The sequence below is a fragment of the Podarcis vaucheri genome (genome assembly GCF_965113315.1).
Source record: "Podarcis vaucheri genome assembly, chromosome: 2".
NCBI classification, from domain to species: domain Eukaryota; kingdom Metazoa; phylum Chordata; class Lepidosauria; order Squamata; family Lacertidae; genus Podarcis; species Podarcis vaucheri.
Genome location: NC_138760.1, coordinates 42,376,266 through 42,399,241, shown reverse-complemented (window position 1 = coordinate 42,399,241; position 22,976 = coordinate 42,376,266). Strand labels below are relative to the sequence as shown.

General features: G+C 43.1%; 2 protein-coding genes across 3 annotated transcripts in view; one reads left to right on the top strand and one right to left on the bottom strand.

Annotated features, from left to right (window-relative positions):
* The window catches only part of LOC309521768 (olfactory receptor 2D2-like), a 142,093-nt gene extending 135,492 nt beyond the window's left edge, over positions 1-6,601 (bottom strand). The window contains exon 1 of one of the 2 annotated variants that reach the window (XM_082204613.1): positions 2,639-6,601. In XM_082204613.1, coding sequence (XP_082060739.1) covers positions 5,270-6,217 — 948 coding nt within the window. In that variant the 5' untranslated portion in view covers positions 6,218-6,601 and the 3' untranslated portion in view covers positions 2,639-5,269. Of the gene's footprint in view, positions 1-372 lie in introns of both variants that reach the window. The other variant, XM_082204612.1, reaches the window with a different exon arrangement.
* A 6,716-nt stretch (positions 6,602-13,317) lies between these two features.
* DHRS7C (dehydrogenase/reductase 7C) lies at positions 13,318-22,757 on the top strand. Its single transcript, XM_082204653.1, has 7 exons — positions 13,318-13,478; positions 14,035-14,194; positions 16,409-16,521; positions 17,584-17,794; positions 18,799-18,891; positions 19,746-19,901; positions 20,415-22,757. The coding sequence occupies exons 2-7, from the start codon at positions 14,041-14,043 to the stop codon at positions 20,621-20,623; spliced, it is 936 nt and encodes a 311-aa protein (XP_082060779.1). The 5' UTR covers positions 13,318-13,478; positions 14,035-14,040; the 3' UTR covers positions 20,624-22,757.
* Positions 22,758-22,976: the final 219 nt, after the last annotated feature.

Sequence of the window (22,976 nt, the reverse complement as noted above, 5' to 3'; positions counted from 1 at the left end):
TCATCTATCTATCTATCTATCTATCTATCTATCATCTATCAATCATCTATCATCTATCATCTATCTATCTATCTATCTATCTATCTATCTATCTATCTATCTATCATCTATCATCTATCTATCTATCATCTATCTATCTATCTATCTATCATCTATCTATCTATCATCTGTCATCTATCATCTATCTATCTATCTATCTATCTATCTATCTATTTATCTATCTATCATCTATCTATCTATCTATCTATCTATCTATCTATCATCTATCTATCTATTATCTATCTATCTATCTATCTATCTATCTATCTATCATCTATCATCTATATATATATCTATCTATCCACCTATCTCTATCATCTATCATGTCCATACTATTTGGCAGACAGCTGTAGACCAAAGGTTAATTAGGGGAACATGCTGCATTCTGGTTCTAAGCAAGATGTGTGCATGTGCATATTTAAACCCCTCCCACTCTGTCAAAGCAGTAAGAGTGAGAAGGGTGAGCACAGCATGAGGATGCCTTGATAGTCTATTTTCAACCATGAAGCAAACCCACCCATTATTTAATTCAATATAATTTAATTTAATATAACCTGTTATATAGGCCTTATAGTTTATGCCAAAGTGCTGGTGGAGCCGTTTGGGCACTACTCTCTATATTTTCCAGACGAAAGCACTCGTGGATGTGTAGCAGGGAGCTCCCCTGGCAAGTCATGGCTATACCAAAATATGGGTTGCAGAAAAAGGCAAAGTGTGGTAGCACGGATAGATCTTGAAAATGACAACAGTGTAGGTATTCCCCAGTAGGGAAGTAGTAGTCAATGTGGTGCCTTCCAAGTGATGATGTTGGACTGCAGCAATGGTGGGAGCCGACCATTGGCCAGGCTGGCTGGCTTTCTGGGAGTTGGAGGCCAACATCTGGAAGTCTCCACATTGGCTACCCCTGTTCTGCAGCAAGGCTAGTTGCTAAGATGGCCATGCCTGTCATCCCAGATGGCCCTAGAGAGGGCAAACTTTTAGGACATGAGTGTTAACAAGAAATGAGGCAATGCACCACTGTGCTGTGTTTCCTTTGAAGCATCTGTTATTCTGCAGCAGATGATGCACTGGCCTGAGCCAATCTGATGGAGTGAAAGCCAGAAGAGACTACTTGATGTCATTGTTTATACATACTTTCCCCACACACTATAAATCTAGTATTGGAAGGCAGGAGGGGGAGAACCATGCCTAGTAAATAGCTCATCTCATATTCTTTCTGATTTCTATCTGTTAATTCTTACCCCTGTGAGAACTCCAGTCTAGAAGTTTGGGGAAAGGTCCCCCAAATGATACAGTGTGCCAAGGGAGAACCTAGTGGTGACATCTCATTATTTGTCATGCCCATGGAGATGAGGGGTGGCTAACCTGTAGACTTCTAGATGATGTTGGACTCCAACTGCCATTTGCCCCAGCTAGTCTGGCCAGTGGTCAGGGGTGGTGGAAGCTGTAGTTCATCAACATCTGGATGTCCACAGGTTCCCTGGTGCAGACACTGCAGCTCATACTAGAGCAGCAAGCCATAGTGTCCTTTTGTGTGTGTGTTGACAGGTCATGGGAGTAGCATGGCTTCCACGGAAAGAACAGTTGCCGTTTCAGCTTTGATGGATGGCAGTCTGACATCATATGTGTTTATTTGCAAATAGTAAGTTCTGTTGGGCTTATTCCCAGATGTGTGTCTCTGTGTGTGTTGCCTTTGGCTATAATCCTTAACAGAATGACTTGGGAGCACATCCCATTGAAAGCAGGGTTGCTTAATTCTGACAGTTAAGATCACATTGCAAAAGTCTTCATTTATACACGAGTCTTTATTTTAACCCTAAGAAAATTCCACATTCCAAAAACTGTGCTTCACTATCTCCCCCACCTCTTTATTCGTTTTAACATTCTCAGCACCTTTTTTCAATCAAATGATCTCCAAGGCAGCTTACAACAGGAATACTAACGGATACAAATGTACTTAATTTAGCTCCTTTATTCAACTGCAAAATCTGGGGTTTTGCATAATCTGGAATTTACTACAGTTAAAGGAAAAGAACCCAATAAGTGACTGGCAGCAATTTTTTTTTGGGGGGGGGGTAGAGGGATCCTCAGAATAAAAAGATTTTACCTTTTGATAGAGCTGGAAGGCACCTCAAGGGTCACTGAGTGCAACCCCTGCAATGCAGGAACTAAACGTCCTGAAACTCTGAACAAACCTATTTTTGCTTTCTGAAACTACAGCACATACTATGTGATCCCATCATCTCTCTGTGCACCCCGCCCACCCTTACAACCACATGGATTAGAAACTCAGGGTAGTTTTCAAAATGGGAATTGGGTGGCTCAGCCTGTCATGTATGCCATTCTTCCAGTTTTCAGACACAGAGCCAGTGTGGTGTAGTGGTTAAGAACGGTAGACTCATAATCTGGTGAACCGGGTTCGCGTCTCCGCTCCTCCACATGCAGCTGCTGGGTGACCTTGGGCTAGTCACACTTCTCTGAAGTCTCTCAGCCTCACTCACCTCACAGAGTGTTTGTTGTGGGGGAGGAAGGGAAAGGAGAATGTTAGCCGCTTTGAGACTCCTTCAGGTAATGATAAAGTGGGATATCAAATCCAAACTCCTCCTCCTCCTCCTCTTCTTCATCATCATAAAACTGCTTCTCAAACTGAATGCATGTGACCCAAAACTCTGTGGGTGTTCTAATACGAACAGCCTACAACTGCAATGCAAGCAAGTATCCCTCCATTTGTTTCAAAATCAGGTCATGTGGGGTGGACATTCACATAGGAAAGCGAGCCGCAGAAGCAATGAATGCATCAGAAATGCTGTCCTTGCTTCTGCTGTTTGCCGTAATCACTGAATGGCTGGGATGGCGTTTCTAAAGCAATTTGTATACTTCGTCACTAGCAGAGAACATTTGCAGATAAGGACTGAATGTTCTATACCAATGAAACGTATTTTGTGTTTTAATGTATTCAACGGGTTCAATGCAGTGCGAATTGCCTAAGCCAAGCTTTGGGTTTCACCACTGTGGCAAAGTCTTCACGATAGCCACAGCTGGTGTCACTTTGCTTGTGATGGGCGGGGGTACTTTTTCAGCCCAAGGGCCACATTCCCCAATGGGCCACATTCCAGGGGCCACGTCCCAGGATGGGTGAGGCCAGAGGAAAAAAGTGGGCAGTACAAGGGATGTGACCGTAAGCTACATTCCAGCTTTGCAAATGTGAAAGAGAGAAAGAGAGAGATCTCCATCCAGAGCGTAGATATATTCAAGCCAAGCAAATAGCACTCAGAGAGGAGGGGCAGTGGAGAGGGGCTGGTTGGGGAGAGGGGGCATGGCTTGGGGAGAGGGACTTTGTGATGCTTTTATTTAAGTTCCTTTTTTGTTGTTTAATGGGAGCAAGCTTTAGGTCTGGTTGCAGGTTGTTTTTTTCAGGCAACAGCATACAAAAAAAATATTGATTTACAAAATGCCATAAACCTCTGTAGCATTTGTTGTGTATCCTGTACTCAGTCACATCTGGGACGTGTAAATGCAGTCTGTCTATCCCTGGCAGCCTCCCTGTGGATCCCCAGGTGCTAGATTGCTAGACTGATACTAGTCTAAACATGTGAGGCATGCAACAAAGTGTTATATGGTATCCTCACCTCCAACCAGGATTGCTCTTGTCCAAGGTCTTAGCCAATCCGTCCTGCCCTTCTCCTTGATATTCCATTCCATTATCTCCCCACTCTCCTAATTTCTGCTGTTCTCTGCACGCCCCCCCCCATAGTATTATGTGGCTACTGAGTATACTCAGTCACTAGGCTGTGTTTTTGTTTAGTTTTTTTGTCCCCATAGGTGTTTTTTTAAAGAAATATAGCTATTACTTCTGCAGACCTCAGAGTTTCCCCAAGTACAGTACATTGATACTTCCTTCTTGTTCCTCAATAACCCTATTCAGCTCCACTTTTATCAGCACACTCCACCTGAATTTGATGCCAGAAGGGGTGATATAAAACAAAGATAAATGTGTGTGAGGACCAGAAGGGCTTTCATGGTCAGACAATCCCTGCAGATGCTTTCTTCATCCATGCACCTGCCAGGAGTGAAGAGAATGGAAAACCTCAAAGGTGCACTTCAAATAGTTTATTTAAGGCTGCACACATTTCAGGTTCTTCAGAGGAATGTATAAAGCTGATGTACAATCCATATAGTGAGAACTGCATCATTTTTTTGAGGGAAAAAAATCCACATCTTTGAAACATGAAAACGACATAAAAGTCAACAGCAAAAGAATAATGTATCAAAGCCTATAAAATGGCACACAGTTATAGCAGAACAATAACATTATTTTAATCTTATTTCCCATTGAAAACACCAATTCTGTCACAAACATCGTAAAATATGTTGTGCTTATCTCCAAGCACATTTTAATGTCATGTCGGTTTTGAAAGAGTTTGTGCATTTTTAGACTTAGGGGACGTGTGATGTGCTAAGAAATGGGGTTGCATATTTGTTTTATCCTTGCCTGCCCTAGAGAAGAATATTGCAACTTGAAATGACTTGCTTAAATCATTTCAAGCGCAGTGATCTATAGTTTTTGGCTGGCTTTGGTAACCAAAAATGATGGTCACCTGGTTTCTGCCCCTCCAGCTTGGCCTCTAGAAAGCTTGGCCTTCAGTCATTGTGTAGTCGAGTACACCTCTACCAACATTGGAACTAGTGAGAGGATGAATATCTCCACACTGTTGTCAAGATAATTCCAACACACCTCTGCCTCTTCAAAACTAGCCATTTGGTCACACTCTCCCGGGAGGTGATAACCCATTCAGACACAATTCCAGCAAGCAAAAAATGTAGAAGCCTGCACTAGAGATTCCCCCTTTATTTCTGACTATTCATTCTCTTTCTTCTTTCCTCATGACCTTCTTGGCCAGATGTTTTGCAAGAGGTATGGCACAGAAAGCCCGTATCAGTAGGGTCTGGTGCTGAGAGACAGGGAGCAACTAGTAAACTTCAGCCAAGTGTCTCCATAGACATACACAGAACAGGGCCGTTCCTCAAGCAAAAGTACTCTAAGCCCACTTTTAGTAAAAGCCTAAGCAGAAAAGATCTGAAGAAGACTTCCCAAGTTCCTCTAACCTATCAATAAAATGTTAAAGCTATATAAGAGGATACTGCTAGAGTGGCTTTGGCTTTTGACTCAGAGTAGAGTTTGTGTTTGTGGGTGCAAGAGAGGCATGAAAATGGAAACCTGTAGTGAGAGTCATGTTGTGGGTGAGAATATTTTCCTACTCAATAGTTTTTTCAAAGCACCCTTCACCTCCTTGTTTCGAAGGCTGTAGATGAGAGGATTCATCATGGGGGTTACCACAGTGTAGAAAACAGACACTGCCTTATCCTGGCCTGTGGCTGAGCTGACAGAACTGGGCCTCATGTAAGCAAAGAGAGCTGTGCCATAGAAAAGGCTCACCACCACAAGATGCGAGGCGCAGGTTGAGGCAGCCCTGCGCCGGCCCTCAGCAGAACGTATCCGCAAAATGGCCACCCCAATGCGGGCATAAGAGGCGGCGATGAGGACGAAGGGCAGGAGGAGCAGGAGGGAGCCAAAGACAAACACAACCACCTCTGCCTCTGTGTAGTCGGCGGATGCCAACTTGATGACAGCAGGCACCTCACAGAAGAACTGGTTGATACGGTTTTGGCCGCGGTAAGGCAGACGCAGAGCGAAGGCATTGACTATCAGGGAGTTGATGAAGCCGCTAGCCCAGGCAGCCCCCGCTGTCCAGCTGCAGAATCGCCAGCTCATGATGGAGGTGTAGTGCAATGGGTGGCAGATGGCCACGTAGCGGTCATAGGCCATGATGCCCAACAGCACACACTCTGCCATGCCGAAAACCAGGAAGATGTACATCTGAAAGGCGCATCGGGTGAAGGGCATGGCCTTCTGCCTGGAGAGGAGGTGGGCCAACATCTGTGGGACTGTGACTGAAGAGTAGCACAGGTCCAGCAGAGACAAATGGAGAAGGAAGAAGTACATGGGGGTGTGCAGGCGAGGCTCAGCTGCGATCAGCATGACCATCATGCAGTTCCCCACCAGGGTCACCAGGTAAGTGGCCAAGAAGAGAACGAAAAGCGCAGTTTCTGCCTGCACCCCCTCTGCAAGGCCCAGGAGGATAAACTCAGCCACCGAGCTCTGGTTCCACTGCTCCATCCAACATGCCAGCCAGGCGGCACCTGTAGCACTAGGGGAGGGAGGGCAGGTGAATGGAAATGACAAGAGGCTGGCGATATCAATGCTCACAAAGGCAACTGTAGTTTTGTACAATTAAATCTCATTTCACTCTGACAGTATTGCTCTCAATAACTTTAGAGGGCCATCTGTATATTATTGAATACATTATCTGGTTATTTTTGGAAATGGCAATCATCCAAATAAAGATGCATTTTAATTAAATAGGGAAACATCTTCACATGGGCAATAAAAAGCTAGGGATGCTTCTGAAATGCTTTTACGTTCAAATTCCCCTTGGATTTCAGATTTCTTAATTGCCTGGTCTTGTTTCTGAAGTTGGTCCTGTAAGCTTAAATATTATAATTGTTGGGGGACAATAAACAATTCATGTTGTTGTTGTTGTTACAATCTACTACATGTGCATTCTGCTGTATTCTTCTTAAGTATATTCTATACTTCAGCACAACAGCTTGCAACAGTCTGAAAGAAATTTGCTGAGAGACATTTGGATGAACTCCCACTGAACTGTGAGCTGAATGTGAAGCTAACTGGCTCGTTTTGTAAATGGATGAATGTGCCTTTTGGACAAGTTGAACTTGAGCTACAACATGTTCCCTTTAAAAATGAATTTTCAAGCTCTAGACCATAGCTATGATAGTTATTATTTGGTGATTTACCAATACAGATGAGCACAGAAACAATTTTGATGTGATCATACATATAACTCTCCCATTGTGAAAAGCGGGCACTAAGTTTGTAGCAGGGCATCACACACAAGGCAGGAGCCAAAGGTTAATGTTCCACTCCATTCCTATGTAGAGTCCCAGTCCAGCTCAGCGTCACCTTCCCCAGACTATTTAATTTTTTTTTTAAATTGTGCATATCATGTCCAAAGATGGGAATGATTACACATCCACTCAGGTACTTGAGCACTCGGTCATAATGGCCCTCTCTTTAGCCTTTGTGCTATTGTCTGCCTTCATCATAAAATAATTTGGCCACCTTGACCATTGGACCCACTATTGGTCTTGTCTGTTCAATCCACTGGAGCCTGTCTTTGCATGCAGGAGAAGTCCCTAATTCACTGAGGGTTTGAGGCCCATCGGCTACCCTCACCTGGTTTAGCCAGCCAGTCGACGCTGTTTCCAGGGTGTGGCCACTGCTGCATGCTGACAGCTTCTAGGAGCCACAGGTGAGAGCTAAGTTCAGGGTAGGGACCAAAGGTGGACAAACTACCCCAGAAGCAACAAGACGTGTCCCCCACCAAAGGTACTACCCCTCCTCTAACACTCCATACCCCACAAGTTACCATGTAGATTTTAAGTACATGAGAGGATGGGTGCATATTATATTTAAATAAAATCAGCCCAAGGCTTTCCCAGCAATTTCACCCATTAAGAACACTTCCTTCCTCTTGGAGTGTGTTTACAATTCTTTTATAGTAAATCTCCATATTGCACTGACTGAGGGCAAATGCTACCATTGGGGGAAAGTAGTGAACCAACCTTTCTCCACATCTGGGGGTACTTAATCACCATGAACTTCCTAAAATTTTCAAACTAGCCCAACAGGGTAAGGAATGGCACAATGGTAGCTGTTAGGGGAATGTCACTCCTATTGCTCCGCAGAAGGAATTCTCTTCACAGCTTTGCAACCATAAGGCATCTCCCCCTGCCTTGGGTATGCTACCTTTCTGCATGGTCATCCTGTAGCAGAGAAGTCTGTGGACTGGACTGCTTGTGGCTTATTGATTTCTGTCACTACCTGAGTAACAAGGTTGTTTACTTAAGGAAACAGCTGCAGGCAGGCAAAACAACCCCTTCCAGAACCGAAGCTTAGCTGACAGTTTGGCACAGAAGAATGTACATGGAGAGACATCTAAAGGTGTGTCAATGTACTGCAATGTATTGCAAAACCAAATATCGGTGATTTAAAATTTTCATCCAAGGGCATGCAAGTACCTGCAGCTGCACTGTTTGTAGAACAGTTTGTTGCACTAATGGTCATGGGGGGGGGATGCACAGTATATTCTGATTTCTGCATGACCTTAATTAAATGCAGTATGTGCATACAGATACATATGTGAGAGAGGTCTAGATGACTTCAATGCTATGACCACATTGGAGTTTGTTGCATTAGTCCCCATAAAGGTAAAGGGACCCCTGACCATTAGGTCCAGTCGTGGCCGACTCTGGGGTTGTGGTGCTCATCTCGCTTTATTGGCCGAGGGAGCTGGCGTACAGCTTCCGGGTCGTGTGGCCAGCATGACTAAGCCGCTTCTGGCAAACCAGAGCAGCTCACGGAAAAGCCGTTTACCTTTCCACCGGAGTGGTACCTATTTATCTACTTGCACTGGCGTGCTTTCGAACTGCTAGGTTGGCAGGAGCAGGGACTGAGCAACGGGAGCTCACCCCGTCACGGGGATTCGAACCGCCAACCTTCTGATCGGCAAGCCCTAGGCTCTGTGGTTTAACCCACAGCACCACCTGCGTCCCTATTAGTCCCCATAGTTCATCATCATCATCCTTATTATTATTATCAGTGCTGTTAGCTTAGGTTGTACTAGGTCATATTGTTCCAGCTTCCCAGGGCACATGGACCAGTCATTTTGCTTGCCCCTTTCTACAGCTTCTTCAGGTCTACCACAGATTTTTTTGAGATGGGGTGCCCCGAATAGTGAGAAGTATATTTCGAAAGCAGATGCACCATAGCTTCATATAAAGATGTGGCAATATTTTCCATGATATTTGCAACCCCATTCCTAGTAATTCCTAGAATGGTAAACTAGCTGAGTGTCTTCTCCTTGTCATTATTGCCATGCTCCTATTAACTACCTGGGGGTGGGGGAACTAAAATTATGCCTGTACATTTCTTCCTTCTGTGGTTTATTAAAGCTACTTTAGGGGGTGATTTGAGACAGGGATTTAATGGTGGAGGAGGAGAAGCTTAGACTCCCCATCCCCTGTCATGTAGCCCTGATCCAAATCCTCATTTTTAAGAGGAGGAGAAACAGTTGACTGAATTCCCATGAAAAAAGGAATTTTTGACCCATAACCAGCACCGCTTTAGCCCCTATCTGTGTGTATGTGAAACAGTGGTATAGATGTGGCCAGAATAATTTCTTTTTAGATGCATTGAAATGAGGATTGTTGAGGTCCCAATCCATCTCATTTGTGGATCTATTGAGTAGCCTTGGTAAGCGAATATATGTGATCCAAAGTTCTGTGGGTGCTCCAATATGGACATTGCTATACAAACAGATGCCCCACATTCATCTCAAAGTCAGAGCAGCTGAGATGAAGATTACATATAGAGATATGGGATGAAGATTCACATATGGAGCTGAGCCAACTATGAACAGAGATGCTGTTAATCGCAGCAGAGAATGCCTGATTTCGAACAAGGAACTCTCAGGCAGTCCAGTTCAGTCCAGTCTGACTAGCAGGGACAGAAGGATCTGAGCATTTTAGTTCTTTGTTTTTCATTTTGTTGTGCTTCACATTTCTGCATCAATTTTTGGATTTCTTTATTTGTAATCCTAATGAAAATTCTTCAGAATCTTTTTTGCTAGTTTTTCCTAATTAGAACCTTTTCGTATGCAGTTTTTACTAATGTACTCATTTTTTTGCAAGCATTTTCACTAATATATACATTCTATGCACATTTTCCCCTAATATATGCATTCTTGTAAACATTGTTTGCTTGGAAAACTGCATTGCATAATAATACTACTAATAATACATTTTTATTTATATCCCGCTCTCCCCAGCCAAAGCCAGGCTCAGGGCGGCTAACAACAATAAAATAAGACAACATTTTAAAATCATTTCATTAAAAAATTACTTAAAAAATTACTTTCAATAATTCAGATAAGGGTGAACTTTGAATGAAGTCTGTCTTTTGGTTCTCATATTGCTTTGGAAAATGAGAGTTTGATAGATTGGTCTTTATATGTGAACTGAATTAATCCCCCCACCCCACTCTGCTGATAAGCTTTGCTGTGACAGTATGTGTGCTGCTTAGGCTAGAAAATGATAATCCTTTCTATTTCAATAATAGGGTTCCATTTCCCCCCTCAAAGTATCTCCCTTCCATTTAATAGTTGCAATGGAGCACTGCACATGATTGATCATTGGTAAACTCAACATATGGGCAACTGTACACCCAGTCTGTGCTCTGCATTTCTCTGGTTTAATCCATGCATTTACTTTTAAATTCACCATGTGTACAATCATTTGCACAAACATCTGTACATGTACACAAACCCCTTGTACCTGTGTGCAGCATAACATGTGAACAGCCCTCACAACTCCCTGGCATCCCTTATTTTTCAAATATTACCAACATAACCAGTATATACAGAACGAAAGGTGGAGCATTAACAGAGCAAAGGGTGTCCTCCATAAACAAAAATAACTGTTGTTTACCTGCCGTTTTGTCACCTTGCGGGTGCACTTCCTTGCTGAAACCAAATGATTTTCCTGTCAAAGAAGTTTAATCTGCCGTGCATTAAAAGCGAATGGAGTGGCAAAGGCTTCCATGGAGCAGGGAGTCTCCCAATGTCAGGCGGAGCCTGTTAAAAGCTAAGGTGCTAGGCAGGAGGTCCCAAAGCCCAGTGAACGGAAGGGCTGACACATCTCTTGGGAGCCATAGACACAAACAACTTCTGATTTTTGTCCTGCTGGAGGCAACAAAAGCTAAAGAGGGATTTGCATCTGATTTGAACTCAATAACTGGAAAGTCTGATTGGTGTATACGGACTTTGGGACTGTGGTGCAGGTGCTTATGGAAACATGTGCAGAACTATTATGGGCTTTTCCCATTTCCTGGAGATGTATATAGTGGGAAAGAGAGACTGCTGCTGCTGGCAACTGACAGTTTCCCTGATGGAATCATTCTGCATGACTTCTGGGGAAGGGTTCCACTCCACTGTTTTGTCTTAACCTCATTTCATGTTGATGCACACAAATGGTGGGACTGTTTGCTTGCAGACCACTTGCAACCACGGAAATAAGCAATTTAAAGCAAATCAATTAAGTAACCAACAAATGGGGAAAAGTTTAATGAGCCAAACATGTAAAATCAGTTGCCAACCCTGCCACTCCAAACACCAAGACAAGCCACAGCACCATGCTGTCATTAATGAACATAAAAATAGTTTTCACCTGGAACCTAGATGATAATAGTGCAGGTGCCAAAGAGGCATATCTGGGGAGGGTGTTACAAGGATGGTGTCCACCCCAGAAAAAAGCCCTTTCCTCAGTTGTTACCATCCTAGTCTCTGAAGGTGAGGTTCCTTGGGCAGGTTCTAAGAAGTTCTAAGAATTTATTGTAGTAAATTTCTATCCTGTCTTTCTTCCATAATGGAACTCTGGGCAGTGCATATGGGTTTTCTGGGTGATCCAGGCATCAACCATATATAACTACTCCAGGAACAAACTGAAAGCTATTTCAGGACTGGTGATATGCATTTGTTGTGGTGACTCCCTTTTAGCAACCTGACTGCTGAATTAGTTGAAGGTTTTGAATGATCTTCAATGACAGTCTCACATATAATGTGTTACGCAGTCCCTGGAAGCAAAGCATGGAAGTAACAGAAATGGCAAGTAATCTCTCTCTCTCCCCCCCCCTTTATCTGGCTCATCCTTATCAATACAAAAGGCAGATGCTCAAGTGTCACTGATTTTAAAGATTCTTCTAAGGCTGCACACACACCAGACCTTTAAAGTAAGGTTGCCAGATTTTTTTCAAAGAATCCAGGGACACTTTTTTAAAAAAAGAGAGGGGAAAAAAGTTATTTTAAAAAGTTTTTTTTAAAAAATAATATTAAGAAGTAATATCTTCTCTGCTGTGGTCTCTTCTGTCATGCGGCCTTCCTCTGGGCCCCGGTCTGCTCTCTTGGAGTGCTAGCTGCCGTGGAGTAGGCTCAGGTCAGGCCTGGGATCGGCCACGTGTCCTTGCCCTCCCGGTGCTCTCCTACCTCTCCTTCTCAGAGGCAGAGGCGGTGGCAGTGTCACCTCTTTTTTCTCCTTCCTCTTTCTCTCTCTTCCTTCTCCTTCTCCTCTCCTCCTTATCCCTGCATCAGCTCCAGGGTTTTCCTGGCCCCGGAACACCGCTGGGTAGTCGGCCGGGTTGCCAGGTGCTATTGCTCCTGGCTCGATTTGGATTGGGGGGATCATCAATTCCCCCATTTGATCCACCGGGCATCCCCGGTTCCCCCTCGGCAGTGGCAGTGGAAGCGGCAGTGGCAGTCTCAGCAGCCCGGAGCCAGCCTGGTAGTGCAGTTGGCTCTGGCTGGCTTCAAGAGCTGCTCCCTGCCGTGGCGCCTGCCTTTTTGTCTCACCAGAAGTCCCCATATGATGTGTCTTGTGCTGTTGAACCAATCACACAACATTCATTCCCTACTAATAAATCTACAACACTTAAAATATAAATCCGGGGACATTAAATAAAATCCGGGGACATTCCAGGGACGGATTTTGTCCGGGGACAGATTTGTAAATCTGGGGACTGTACCTGGGAAATGGGGACATCTGGAACCATACTTTAAAGTGCATTCAAAGCACGCACACCTACACACCAAAAATTCTGGGGAAAAAGCCCTGCTTATAAGAATAAAGCACATGCACAGTAGCTGGTAAATTGTAACTGAAATCATACCAGTATTTTTAAAAGAAACAATTTTATCACACATAGAAATGCTATTGACCATTTAGACTGGATTTCCATCACTAAGGCTGCAATCCTGTATCTACACTTATATGAGAATCATGTTCAACTTGAGACTTCTGAGCAGAGCTGCAAGGGTTGCTCTCTTAGTGACTGCAGAAGTCGTTGCACATTAAAAAACAGAAACAGATTAATTCAGTCTTGTAACATCTAGAGCCTTTTTGGAGCAAAGTGAGCTATTACCTACATTTTGCCACAAAAATAAAGAAATGAGCAATGTCTCTTTATCATTGAGTTTGTCCACTCTTGCAGGCGGTAGAAAGACTTTGAAGCCCTGTGAAACTAAATAGGTCAGGTATGTGGCTGGGGCCATGGATACTATATTTACTTTTTAAAACTCTGTCATGCAGCTGAGCTCTATACATAGCTGCCTTTGCTCAAGGCAAAAGGCTTCGGCGGATGGAGGGCTTTTTCCTTTCCAAAAATGCCTATGAGTTTAATTAAACTTCAAGTATAAACCAGCTGGTGGGAGATACTACCTTATCAACTTGTTGACGGCTTGCAATTCCAAGTAAGTTATTGTCTTTATTACAGAACTTCTGTTGGATGTTAAATTGGCACTATTTCTTCAGAAGCTTTGCTTTAGTCTTTTTCCTTTCAATAAGAAATATGTCACAATTCATTCCTCCCTTCTTCTTTTTCTTCTTGCATCAGGGAAATAGAATTGACTGTTGCAAACATTGGTGTGGAACAGCACTGCCCACAAATCTGTCCATAATATCTAACAGTCAGTAAAGAAATGAACCCCCCCCAAAGAATTCTTAATGGATTTTGTCATATTATGTTTGATTTTGCAATTCAAAATTGCTTTGTGTGGAGTTATTTAAAAGCAGAAAATTGCTTTGTGTACACTTTGGTAAATCTCTCTGTGCATTGATAGATGCTGAATAAATAATAATATAATTCAAATAATGGCTGGGAACACCTTACATGCTACAGGTTCTGCTTGATTGCATTTTGTTAATGGAGGGGGACCTTTGTTAATGGAGGGGGACCTTTGCTCATGTTTGCTGTAAAAGATATTGACAATCTCCTCCATTGCCCAAATTTGTTCTCCTTTCTGCCAGGTGAAGATGGGTGTCCTAGCTGTGCTAATTCTCCCACTGCTGGTGGTTGGAATCAGTGGGATTGTATATATTTATCGGACAGTTACTCATCTGATGTCAAAATCTGCCGTGCGGAGCAAAGTTGTAGTGATCACTGATGCTCTCTCCGGTGTCGGCAAGGGTAAGCAGGTGCAGCAAATGATTAATAGCCTGTTGTGTCACACACACACATTAATAGAAATCTGGGTTGCTGTGATTGCATTGTGCCATCCAGTTCTCTGGCACGTGCACCTTGAGGAACATTCAGAATCTTAAAGAATCCAGCTGCCATTAAAAAGAAACATAATTTCTAGACCTTTTGGTTGTCAATGAAAGCTTGAAAATATGACAAGCAATTGGCTCAGAAACCAATTGGACAAGAGTGAGGGCTTCAGCACTGAGAGAGACATAAAATCTATGTGTATTTGAGCAGAATGGAACCTCTCAGTGGTGATATTAATGGAGGGAATTCTTCAAATGGCCCAGTTCATTCCCATCATGGATGCTTTAGCTGAGATTCCTGCACTGTTGCACTAGATGACTCTTAGGGTACCTTCCAACTCTACAATTCTATGATTCTATTATTCTATGATCCACCTGTGTCCACATTTTTCCCATTCTTTCCTAAACTGCCTGATAAATCTTCTGTTGTCTTAGTAACGGAGTACCCTGTGGCCTTTGCATTCTTTCCCCTCAACTGCACCTTGACCTGAAACAAATTCAAAATTCTTCAGAAATCAAAACGTTGCAATTGAACCAATTTAGTAAAGCTAAGTAAGATAGCTAATTTTGTTACTGTTTGCATTCTACTAACCCTTGTGGTGTGGAGCAGGGCAAAAAAGTGCATAAACAAATTATAGGTATTGATAGGTAAATTAACCACCACACCCCTTTTGCCTAATTGGTTCTGCAACAGAAACTGGGTCTTTTTTCCTTGCAAAACTTAGGTTTGCTTTCGGTGCCGACTTCTGGAATCCCAGCTGATGGCTTTATATACACCAAAATGAATTAGCAATAAAAGCAATGCACTGTATTTATTTAGAGAATCAGTGTCCGTATAGCATTCTCATCATAATACTAGAGAAATGTGGGCTAGGAAGAATGACAGTCAGGTGGATCCAGAATTAGTTGAAAAGCTGCTTTCCTACAAACACTAAGTCTTAGATGAAATAAATGGGTCTATTTATAGCCGGGTGGCTGTGCTGTTGCAGTGAGATCTAATTGCACATACAGTAACTATCAGGTGACAGCAGGGCGGTATAAATAGATTATTTCTATAATCCATAAGTTATGCACCAGTGCTGAGCTTTAAGGTTTGAGACCAGTAAGAAGGCATGCAGAAGGCTCTCTTGAAGTGAAATTGCTTACAGGCTTTGGGGCGCTCAAGCCTTGAGCAGGCAGCCACCGCAGCAGCCGTCCAGTTAACGGATGGGCTCATAGCAAAAGAAGGTATCAGAGGGCTGGAAAGTGATCCATTTCAGCTGCATGGGGTTCTCTGATCAGCTTGTTGCTCTGCTGCCTGCCAGGCTGTGGAAACAGGATATGTCAGTTGAGAAATCATCAGGGGCTCATATGCACCATTTGGCAGATGCACTTGGGGAAGTTCACAAAGATGTTGCTGGAGTCTGGACTCTTAACTCCCATCATCTCTGACCATTAGTCATGTTAGAGGGGCAACTCAGCTCTATCTGGAAGGCCACAGCTTCTTGGTCCCTGTTTAAGACGGTGCATAGGTGAGTTCTCTCACCTGACAGTTTGTTCCATAGCATGCACCCAGCGTGTCCATTTCTGTCTGACATTAACAGCTTCCACTGCAGGGGGAGGTGGAGGGTTTGCTAATTGAAACATCATGGTTTTCTTACATCTTCAGAACAACTTCACAACCAGTGAGACTGCATTGGCTGACCAGTTTGTTTCTATAAGAAAACTTGGGTGTATTTATTTGTTTGCACAGTTTATGGGTTTCAGACAATATACAATGGTGCAATATACAATATACAATGGTGCAATTTCTCAGCTCTCTGAAGACCCAGTATTTAAAATATAACCAATGCCCTGTGTATGTGTGTGCTGCAGTGTTAAGAGAACATCTCCCCATTGTTTATTTCAAATTAACAAGAATACAGGTACATGCTTTATATATGCTTTAAGCCAAGCATAGGCAAACTTGGCCTGCCAGATGTTTGGGGACTACAACTCCCATCATCCCTAGCTAACAGGACCAGTTTGCCTATGCCTGCTTTAAGCCACCCAGAGTGGCTGGGGAAACCCAGCCAGGTGGCCAGGGTATAAATAATAAAATCATCATCATCATCATCATCATCTAACCTGCATTATTCACTGGTTTATCTTTCAGAATGCTCACGAGTATTTCACACAGGTGGAGCAAGGCTAGTTCTGTGTGGTAAATACCTGGACAAGTTAGAAGCTCTCTATGATGCTTTAAACAGTGTGGCTGATCCTAGAGCAGTAAGTACCCTGTAAGGGACTGTGTAACGACAGCAGGATTTTTCCCTATGAAACAAGAGAAACAGAAGATATAAGCTCGTACCTTTTCCTCATTACTTTTGAATTAGGCTTTGCTGTCTGCTATGCAGGGCCAGGGTGAAGCAATGCTCTCTGGTGGTGGATTAGCTTCTGGTAAAAGCAATTGTGCAGCAAAAATGGCTACACCTAGCAGGAAGTTGGGGATCTAGCTCACTTTGAGATGACACAGGTAACTCCCATTAAGAATCTGATTAATGAAGACTTGTAGATGAGAAGAAGAGATATTAAGGTCAACAAGGCAAACCCACCACACTGAAGGTAGCAGCGAGCCTACCCCGCCCCCCAAATAAAACCCATATGTAAACAAATAGATTTAAATAGAGCTTCTTACCTTCTAGGTCATACGGTGTGCCATAAGCAGAAAGCATGCATGAGATCAAAGGTGCAACTAGAAAAGGATTAGCTTCAGTTGAATGCTTGGTGGTTGAAGCCTGTTGATGTACTATACATGATGGAGCAGAGGGTTAAGCAATATTTGGTATGGCTATCACATTGCAATTGAAAATAAGTTTTCTATGACAACAGTGTACATATGTTCTCCCCCACTGTCTTCTGAAATGGGCCCATTCTGACCATGCAAATAATCCCAATCATCTCTGGGTATCAGCTCAGGTGAATATACTGCACAAAGTGCCTACTGGACAATCAGTCAGTAGCAATACCAACAACCTCTGAACTGGATTAAGCTCCACTTTTAATAAATTGCTACTGATTATATTCATAATTGCTTGACTCATTCAGTAGCATCCACAGGAGTGAATCCCTAAATTTGGGGGTCAGTTTCCACAGCAATAATCCCCAGTTTGCTTTGCATTCATATCATCTGGTGAACTCTAGTTCTTCTGTTGTGATACTGCTATCTGTTTCCCTAAATGATCCGTGAACTAATCCTACCATCTAAAGCTTATGGAAGTTGTCCCATATTTCTATATTTTAAAAATGCCCTTCAAGAAAGGGCAATAACAATCGTTTGCTTCTTTTCAGACATTTACGCCAAAGCTTGTCCTCCTCGATCTGTCTGATGTAAACTGCATCCAAGATGTAGCTAAAGAAATCCTGGATTGCTATGGATGTGTGGATATACTTATCAACAATGCTAGCACAAAGGTGAAGGGAACAGTGCAGAACATATCACTGGAAATTGACAAAAAGGTTATGGATGCCAACTATTTTGGGCCTATAACACTCACCAAAGGTATTTGGAACTGTGCCTCCTTACAACCCTTGTATCTTCCTGTAGAGTTGGGGCAGGTGGGGCACACTTTTGAAGCATTTCTCTTCTTGGAGAGGCTGATCACACTCATGGCATCTCCACATTACAAACTTGCATCAGTTTTGTGCTGCCTTCAAAGAATCCAGGAACTTGATGATACTGTGGAATATTATCTGTTCAAGAGCTGTAGCCTCCTTGCAACACTACCATTCCCAAGATTCCCAGGGGGAAGCTAATGATATCTGTAGTGCAATATAACCTTAATGTCTAATAACTCCCACTACTACTCCTGGACATGATCTGACCAAATGTAAGCACATATAACCCCATTCATGCACATGTATTTATCTCCTGCTGAAATGCTTAATATTTCCTGTACTCATTCATACTAAGCTGTCTTAACAGTTACAACAGTCCGCTACCCACTGTATAGACACAACTGCAGCTAACACGATTATCCCAGTAGATGAATAAGGTTGCATGGCCATCTTTTCAACTAGCAGAAACTGATGCAGAGCACAATGACATCTGAGTTTGATGTTGGTGACTACTAGTTCTCCATATATGGGCTCACTTGTGGAATGATGATGTTGACTACAGTTCCCATTGTACAGTGCCACACTAGCTGGGGCTGATGGGATCTGGGGTCCAACAATACTGGGAGGGCACCTTGTTGGCTACCTGCACAGTAGGGAATGGAAACTAGGTGGCTGCACCTTAGTTGTGCGGCTTAAGAGTTTATTTTTTTAAGAGATTGGGAATGAGCAGTAGGAATTTTCTCTTTCAGTATTGGCTGCCAGTAGTAGGAACTGTTCATGGTGTTGGGATATCGTTCTTTGAACTTGTTTTTCACTGATTCATGTAGCCTTAACTATTACACAGGCAGGGAAAAGAAACGTTGGAGATGTGTTTAGATAAGGATCACTGCCCTGGTAATTGCATGTCTCTAAAATCATTCATTTTCTGCCGTCTTTTCACCCTTGCAGCCCTTATTCCTAACATGATCTCCAGAAGAACTGGGCAAGTTGTGCTAGTCAATAACATCCAGGGGAAAGTAGGAGTGCCTTTTCGTGGAGCCTGTAAGTTTTACACATTGAGAAAATAACCATTTGTTGCAATGGTGCTGAAGCACTGCACTGCCCTGTGGGCCTGATCCAGCAAGTTGAGCCTTTCCAAGTGGCCCATCAGTTCCCAACCTAATTTTCTGGTGGCGGCAACAGCACTGTTTGTGGGGGAGGAATAAGTTCAGAACACCATCAGAGACTGAACAGTTTTAATCCTCATCTAGACAGAGATATTACAAGCTCTCTGTCCAGCCCAGTACCATGATGAAGAATCAAATTACCCATTCTTTGCTCATCAGATAATTGATCTGATGAACAGAAAGGGGCAATTTTAAGAGAGGTTTCGAGCTCTCCACTCAGCCCAGCACTGTGCAACTTGCTAATTGACCACACATCAGTTCAATTAACTGATGAACAGGGATTTTAATTCTTATTGCATGGACTGTTAAATATGTTACTACAGTATCGTTTTTAACCCATTGAGAAAAAGCTTTTAACCCATTGAGAAAAAGCAGGTGTCAAATCTGCCCAGTGCCATTCCATTTCACCATATTTTTCAGAAGTAAGAAACTGACGTGAGGATCCCACCCATAAGCCCAACGACAACTCTGAGTATTTCAGCAAAAACTGTCCTTTCAGTCAACACAATTTGCTTCTTCTTTGGGTTTCTGGAAGAGTTGAAAAGCCAACATTTAAAATAAAAGGCTCACTATGAAACAGGATCTGTGCTATTGTTTGGTGCTGAAATGATCAGGAACTGGGTTTCTAGGAACCCAAGTTTCCATATATTAGAACTGAGAGGATAATATACTGTGGGGAGCAGGGTTTATTTGTTTATTATATGAGGTCATCTCTTTTTTTCCTTCTAGACGCTGCTTCCAAGCATGCTGCTCTGGGCTTCTTTGATTGCCTGAGGGCAGAACTGCAGGAATTTGGTGTTTGTGTCAGTACCGTGACTCCAAGTTTCATACGTGCATCCCATGTTCAACCACAGGCTAGCAACTGGGAAGCCTCCGTGTGGAAATGTAAGATTAACCTAAGTTGGGGTGGGGATGGGGGAGCTGGAATGAAAGGTGGAAGAAGAGAAGAGTGGAGCAGGCTGGTGTGGTGGGAACCTGGAATGAGATGCAATATGAATTGCATACTAGTAGTGGGTGAAATGGGGCATGGAGGGAGTTTAGACAAATTTAGGGGAATACATATATATCCACATTTCAACAAAGGGGACTGAGGCATGCATCTTCTTGCTGTCAACATTTTTTAAACGCTCGCTTTCTAGGAACAGCAAGAGACTGAGGAGGAGTATTATTCCAGTAGGAGTCTTGAACTGGTTTAAGCATTCTGTATCATCTAACTCTGATGTGACAGTGGTATGAGATGGTTTGTGGTCTGCATCTAGGAAATCATTTCTGAGTCCACCTACCAGATGCTTACGGGATGTGCTGGCCCTGATTTGAAATAATAGGTAAATAATTTCAGAGCAGGGTCAGTGTGTCTCGTTTTACCACTTGAAGAGAAACATTGTTTCCCTCTTTCAGTCTTTTTCAGAAAACTGGCCAATGGTGTCCACCCTGTGGAGGTAGCGGATGAAATTCTCCGGACAGTGAGCAGGAAGAAGCAAGAGGTGTTCATGGCAAATCCCATTGCAAAGGCAGCTGTTTACATTCGCACGTTCTTCCCAGAGTTGTTTTTTGCTGTTGTGGCCGCTGGAGTGAAAGACAAACAGAAAATAGAAGATGAAAAATGATTTGTATCCTGCTCATCTAAGTTGGCCGTAGGGTTGCCAGAAGCTCTCTATTATATGGGCTGATCCATTGGGAAGCTAAAAGCAGGGATGTTAGCAGAAGATCATACAACTCAAAAATGAAACAATGAAATGTTTCTGGTTTGAGGATTTGGAGGCAGTGGAGTTGGGAATGGTAGTCTTTTCAACTACTATTAAAGGTGCACTCCCGGGCTCTGGAACTACAATCCCCAGGGTGCTTTGTGAGCCTTCGGAAACACCTGTGCTTTGTCTCCTGGGAATTGCAGTTACACAAGAAAGTTAATAAAATGGAGGAAGAAGCTATGCTCTGCATGTTGGCTCTTGTAGTCAGAGAGGAGTGGTGGAAGTAGGGAGACCTAAATAGACACAAACAAAGAAAATGAGGAGGTTCAGGCACCAGGGATAACTGGAGAAATAGTTGGGGTGAGTTTATGTGTTTGTTAACAAAGTGTTGAGCTGGTAGGAAGCAAACTTGATTTAGTGAAGAGGAAATCCTTGGGAAGCAAAAGTGAAGTGCCTTGCCAATATTTGCACAAGAATTATCCCTCTTCCATTTACCTTTCTGCTGGAGTGGTACCTATTTATCTACTTGCACTTTGACGTGCTTTCGGACTGCTAAGTTGGCAGGAGCAGGGACCGAGCAATGGGGATTCAAACCGCCAACCTTCTGATTGGCAAGTCCTAGGCTCAGTGGTTTAACCCACAGTGCCACCCGCGTACCACAGCATTTCCGTGTGCTGCTCTGGTTCTCCAGAAGCGGCTTAGGCATGCTGGCCACATGACCTGGAAGCTGTATGCCAGCTCCCTCAGCCAATAAAGCGAGATGAGCGCCGCAACCCCAGAGTCGGTCACGCCTGGACCTAATGGTCAGGGGTCCCTATCCCTCTTCCAACTTAAAAACCCCAAGATTATTTCAATAGCTTCAAGTAGGGTTGATTCTGATAACTTGTAACTGTAAAGAATTATGGGAACACTGGGTAAGCAGGGAAGCATTCTGTGTTTCAAAATAGAGAAATCTGTACATCTCCAGGTTTTGGGGCAACTGGATGATTTTTGAAGCCCCAAATAAGGATGAGGGAGAATTCAATTTTGTTTGCAATTTAATGAGAAACTACCTAATCTGTAAGGATAAAATGGGAAGGGGGAGAACCATTTACACCACCTTGAGCTCCTTGGAGGAAAGGTGGGATACTAATGTAATAATAACTTAAATGGATAGTAAATATTTAAAAATGAGCATAGCAAGGTCAAAAACATGTTAGCTCATGTTTTGTGTCAGCCCGTGATGCATTTAAAAAGAGGAGACTTTTTTGTAAAGTTCAATTGTAGCAGAGCTGGGGTAATTATTAGAGGACAATGTTGGAAGGAAAAACGAGAGGTGGTCAGTTACAAGCATGGTTGCACTTGCACTGATTTTGGGCTTAGGTCTGTATATATAATATCTCCTGCAGTACACACTGTGCTACATCCTGGCCCAAGCCCTGCCTGCACTGCAGGAAAGCATGTTTGCAATGCCAGCAGAGCAAGCACTATCTGTATAGTTGCAAGAGCAATGCCTGCGCAGGGGATAATATCATTGCATTTGTATTGGTTGTAGCGGGAGTGTGTGGAGGTTTTTAGATTGTTTGAGCAACAGGCATGCCTCACGCACTGCTTGATGGAAACTGAGATGAATGCATCCATTCTGAAAACATAGTGTGTGCATGTGAACGAGGGGAGGGGGCCGAACTGAAAAATGGCTGCTGTTAGGCTTGCATTTGCTGTAGAACTTTCAGCTGTTGGGGCCCAAACAGTGCACATAATGGAGGTGTGCTTGTCTCCTCTTCCCTGTCCCAGTGTAGGGATGGGAGACAAGCAAGGCCTTCCCTGACTCCACTGCCTCTTCCTTTATTTCTTCTTGGCCCACCAGCTTAAATTTATAGCACATGTGCTCCCTTCAAAAAGAGAATCCACTTCCTCAAAACACCATCCTAGGTGTACACAATAGGAAAAATATATGACAAATGCAATTAGGAATATTTGAAAAGGATATGTATTTGCATTTCCCAAATTTCTAGGTTTCAAATCAAGCAACCCTACCCAGAAGTGATATAAATAAAGTCCTTGTTTCAACTTTGTTCATTGATTTCTTGTCTACCTTTTGCTAAAGGTTGGAAATAATGATTACTTTAAAAAACAACAAAGCTATAGCAGTGACAAAATATTAGGATTAAATTCCAAAATGGAACAATCCTTTCATGAGATTTGCATTCCAGTGCTACACAATCAGAGGGAGAAGTTGCCAGCATTAACCCAGATGAAACAAAGACAAAGAAAGAGGGAGGTTGCTGGGGTG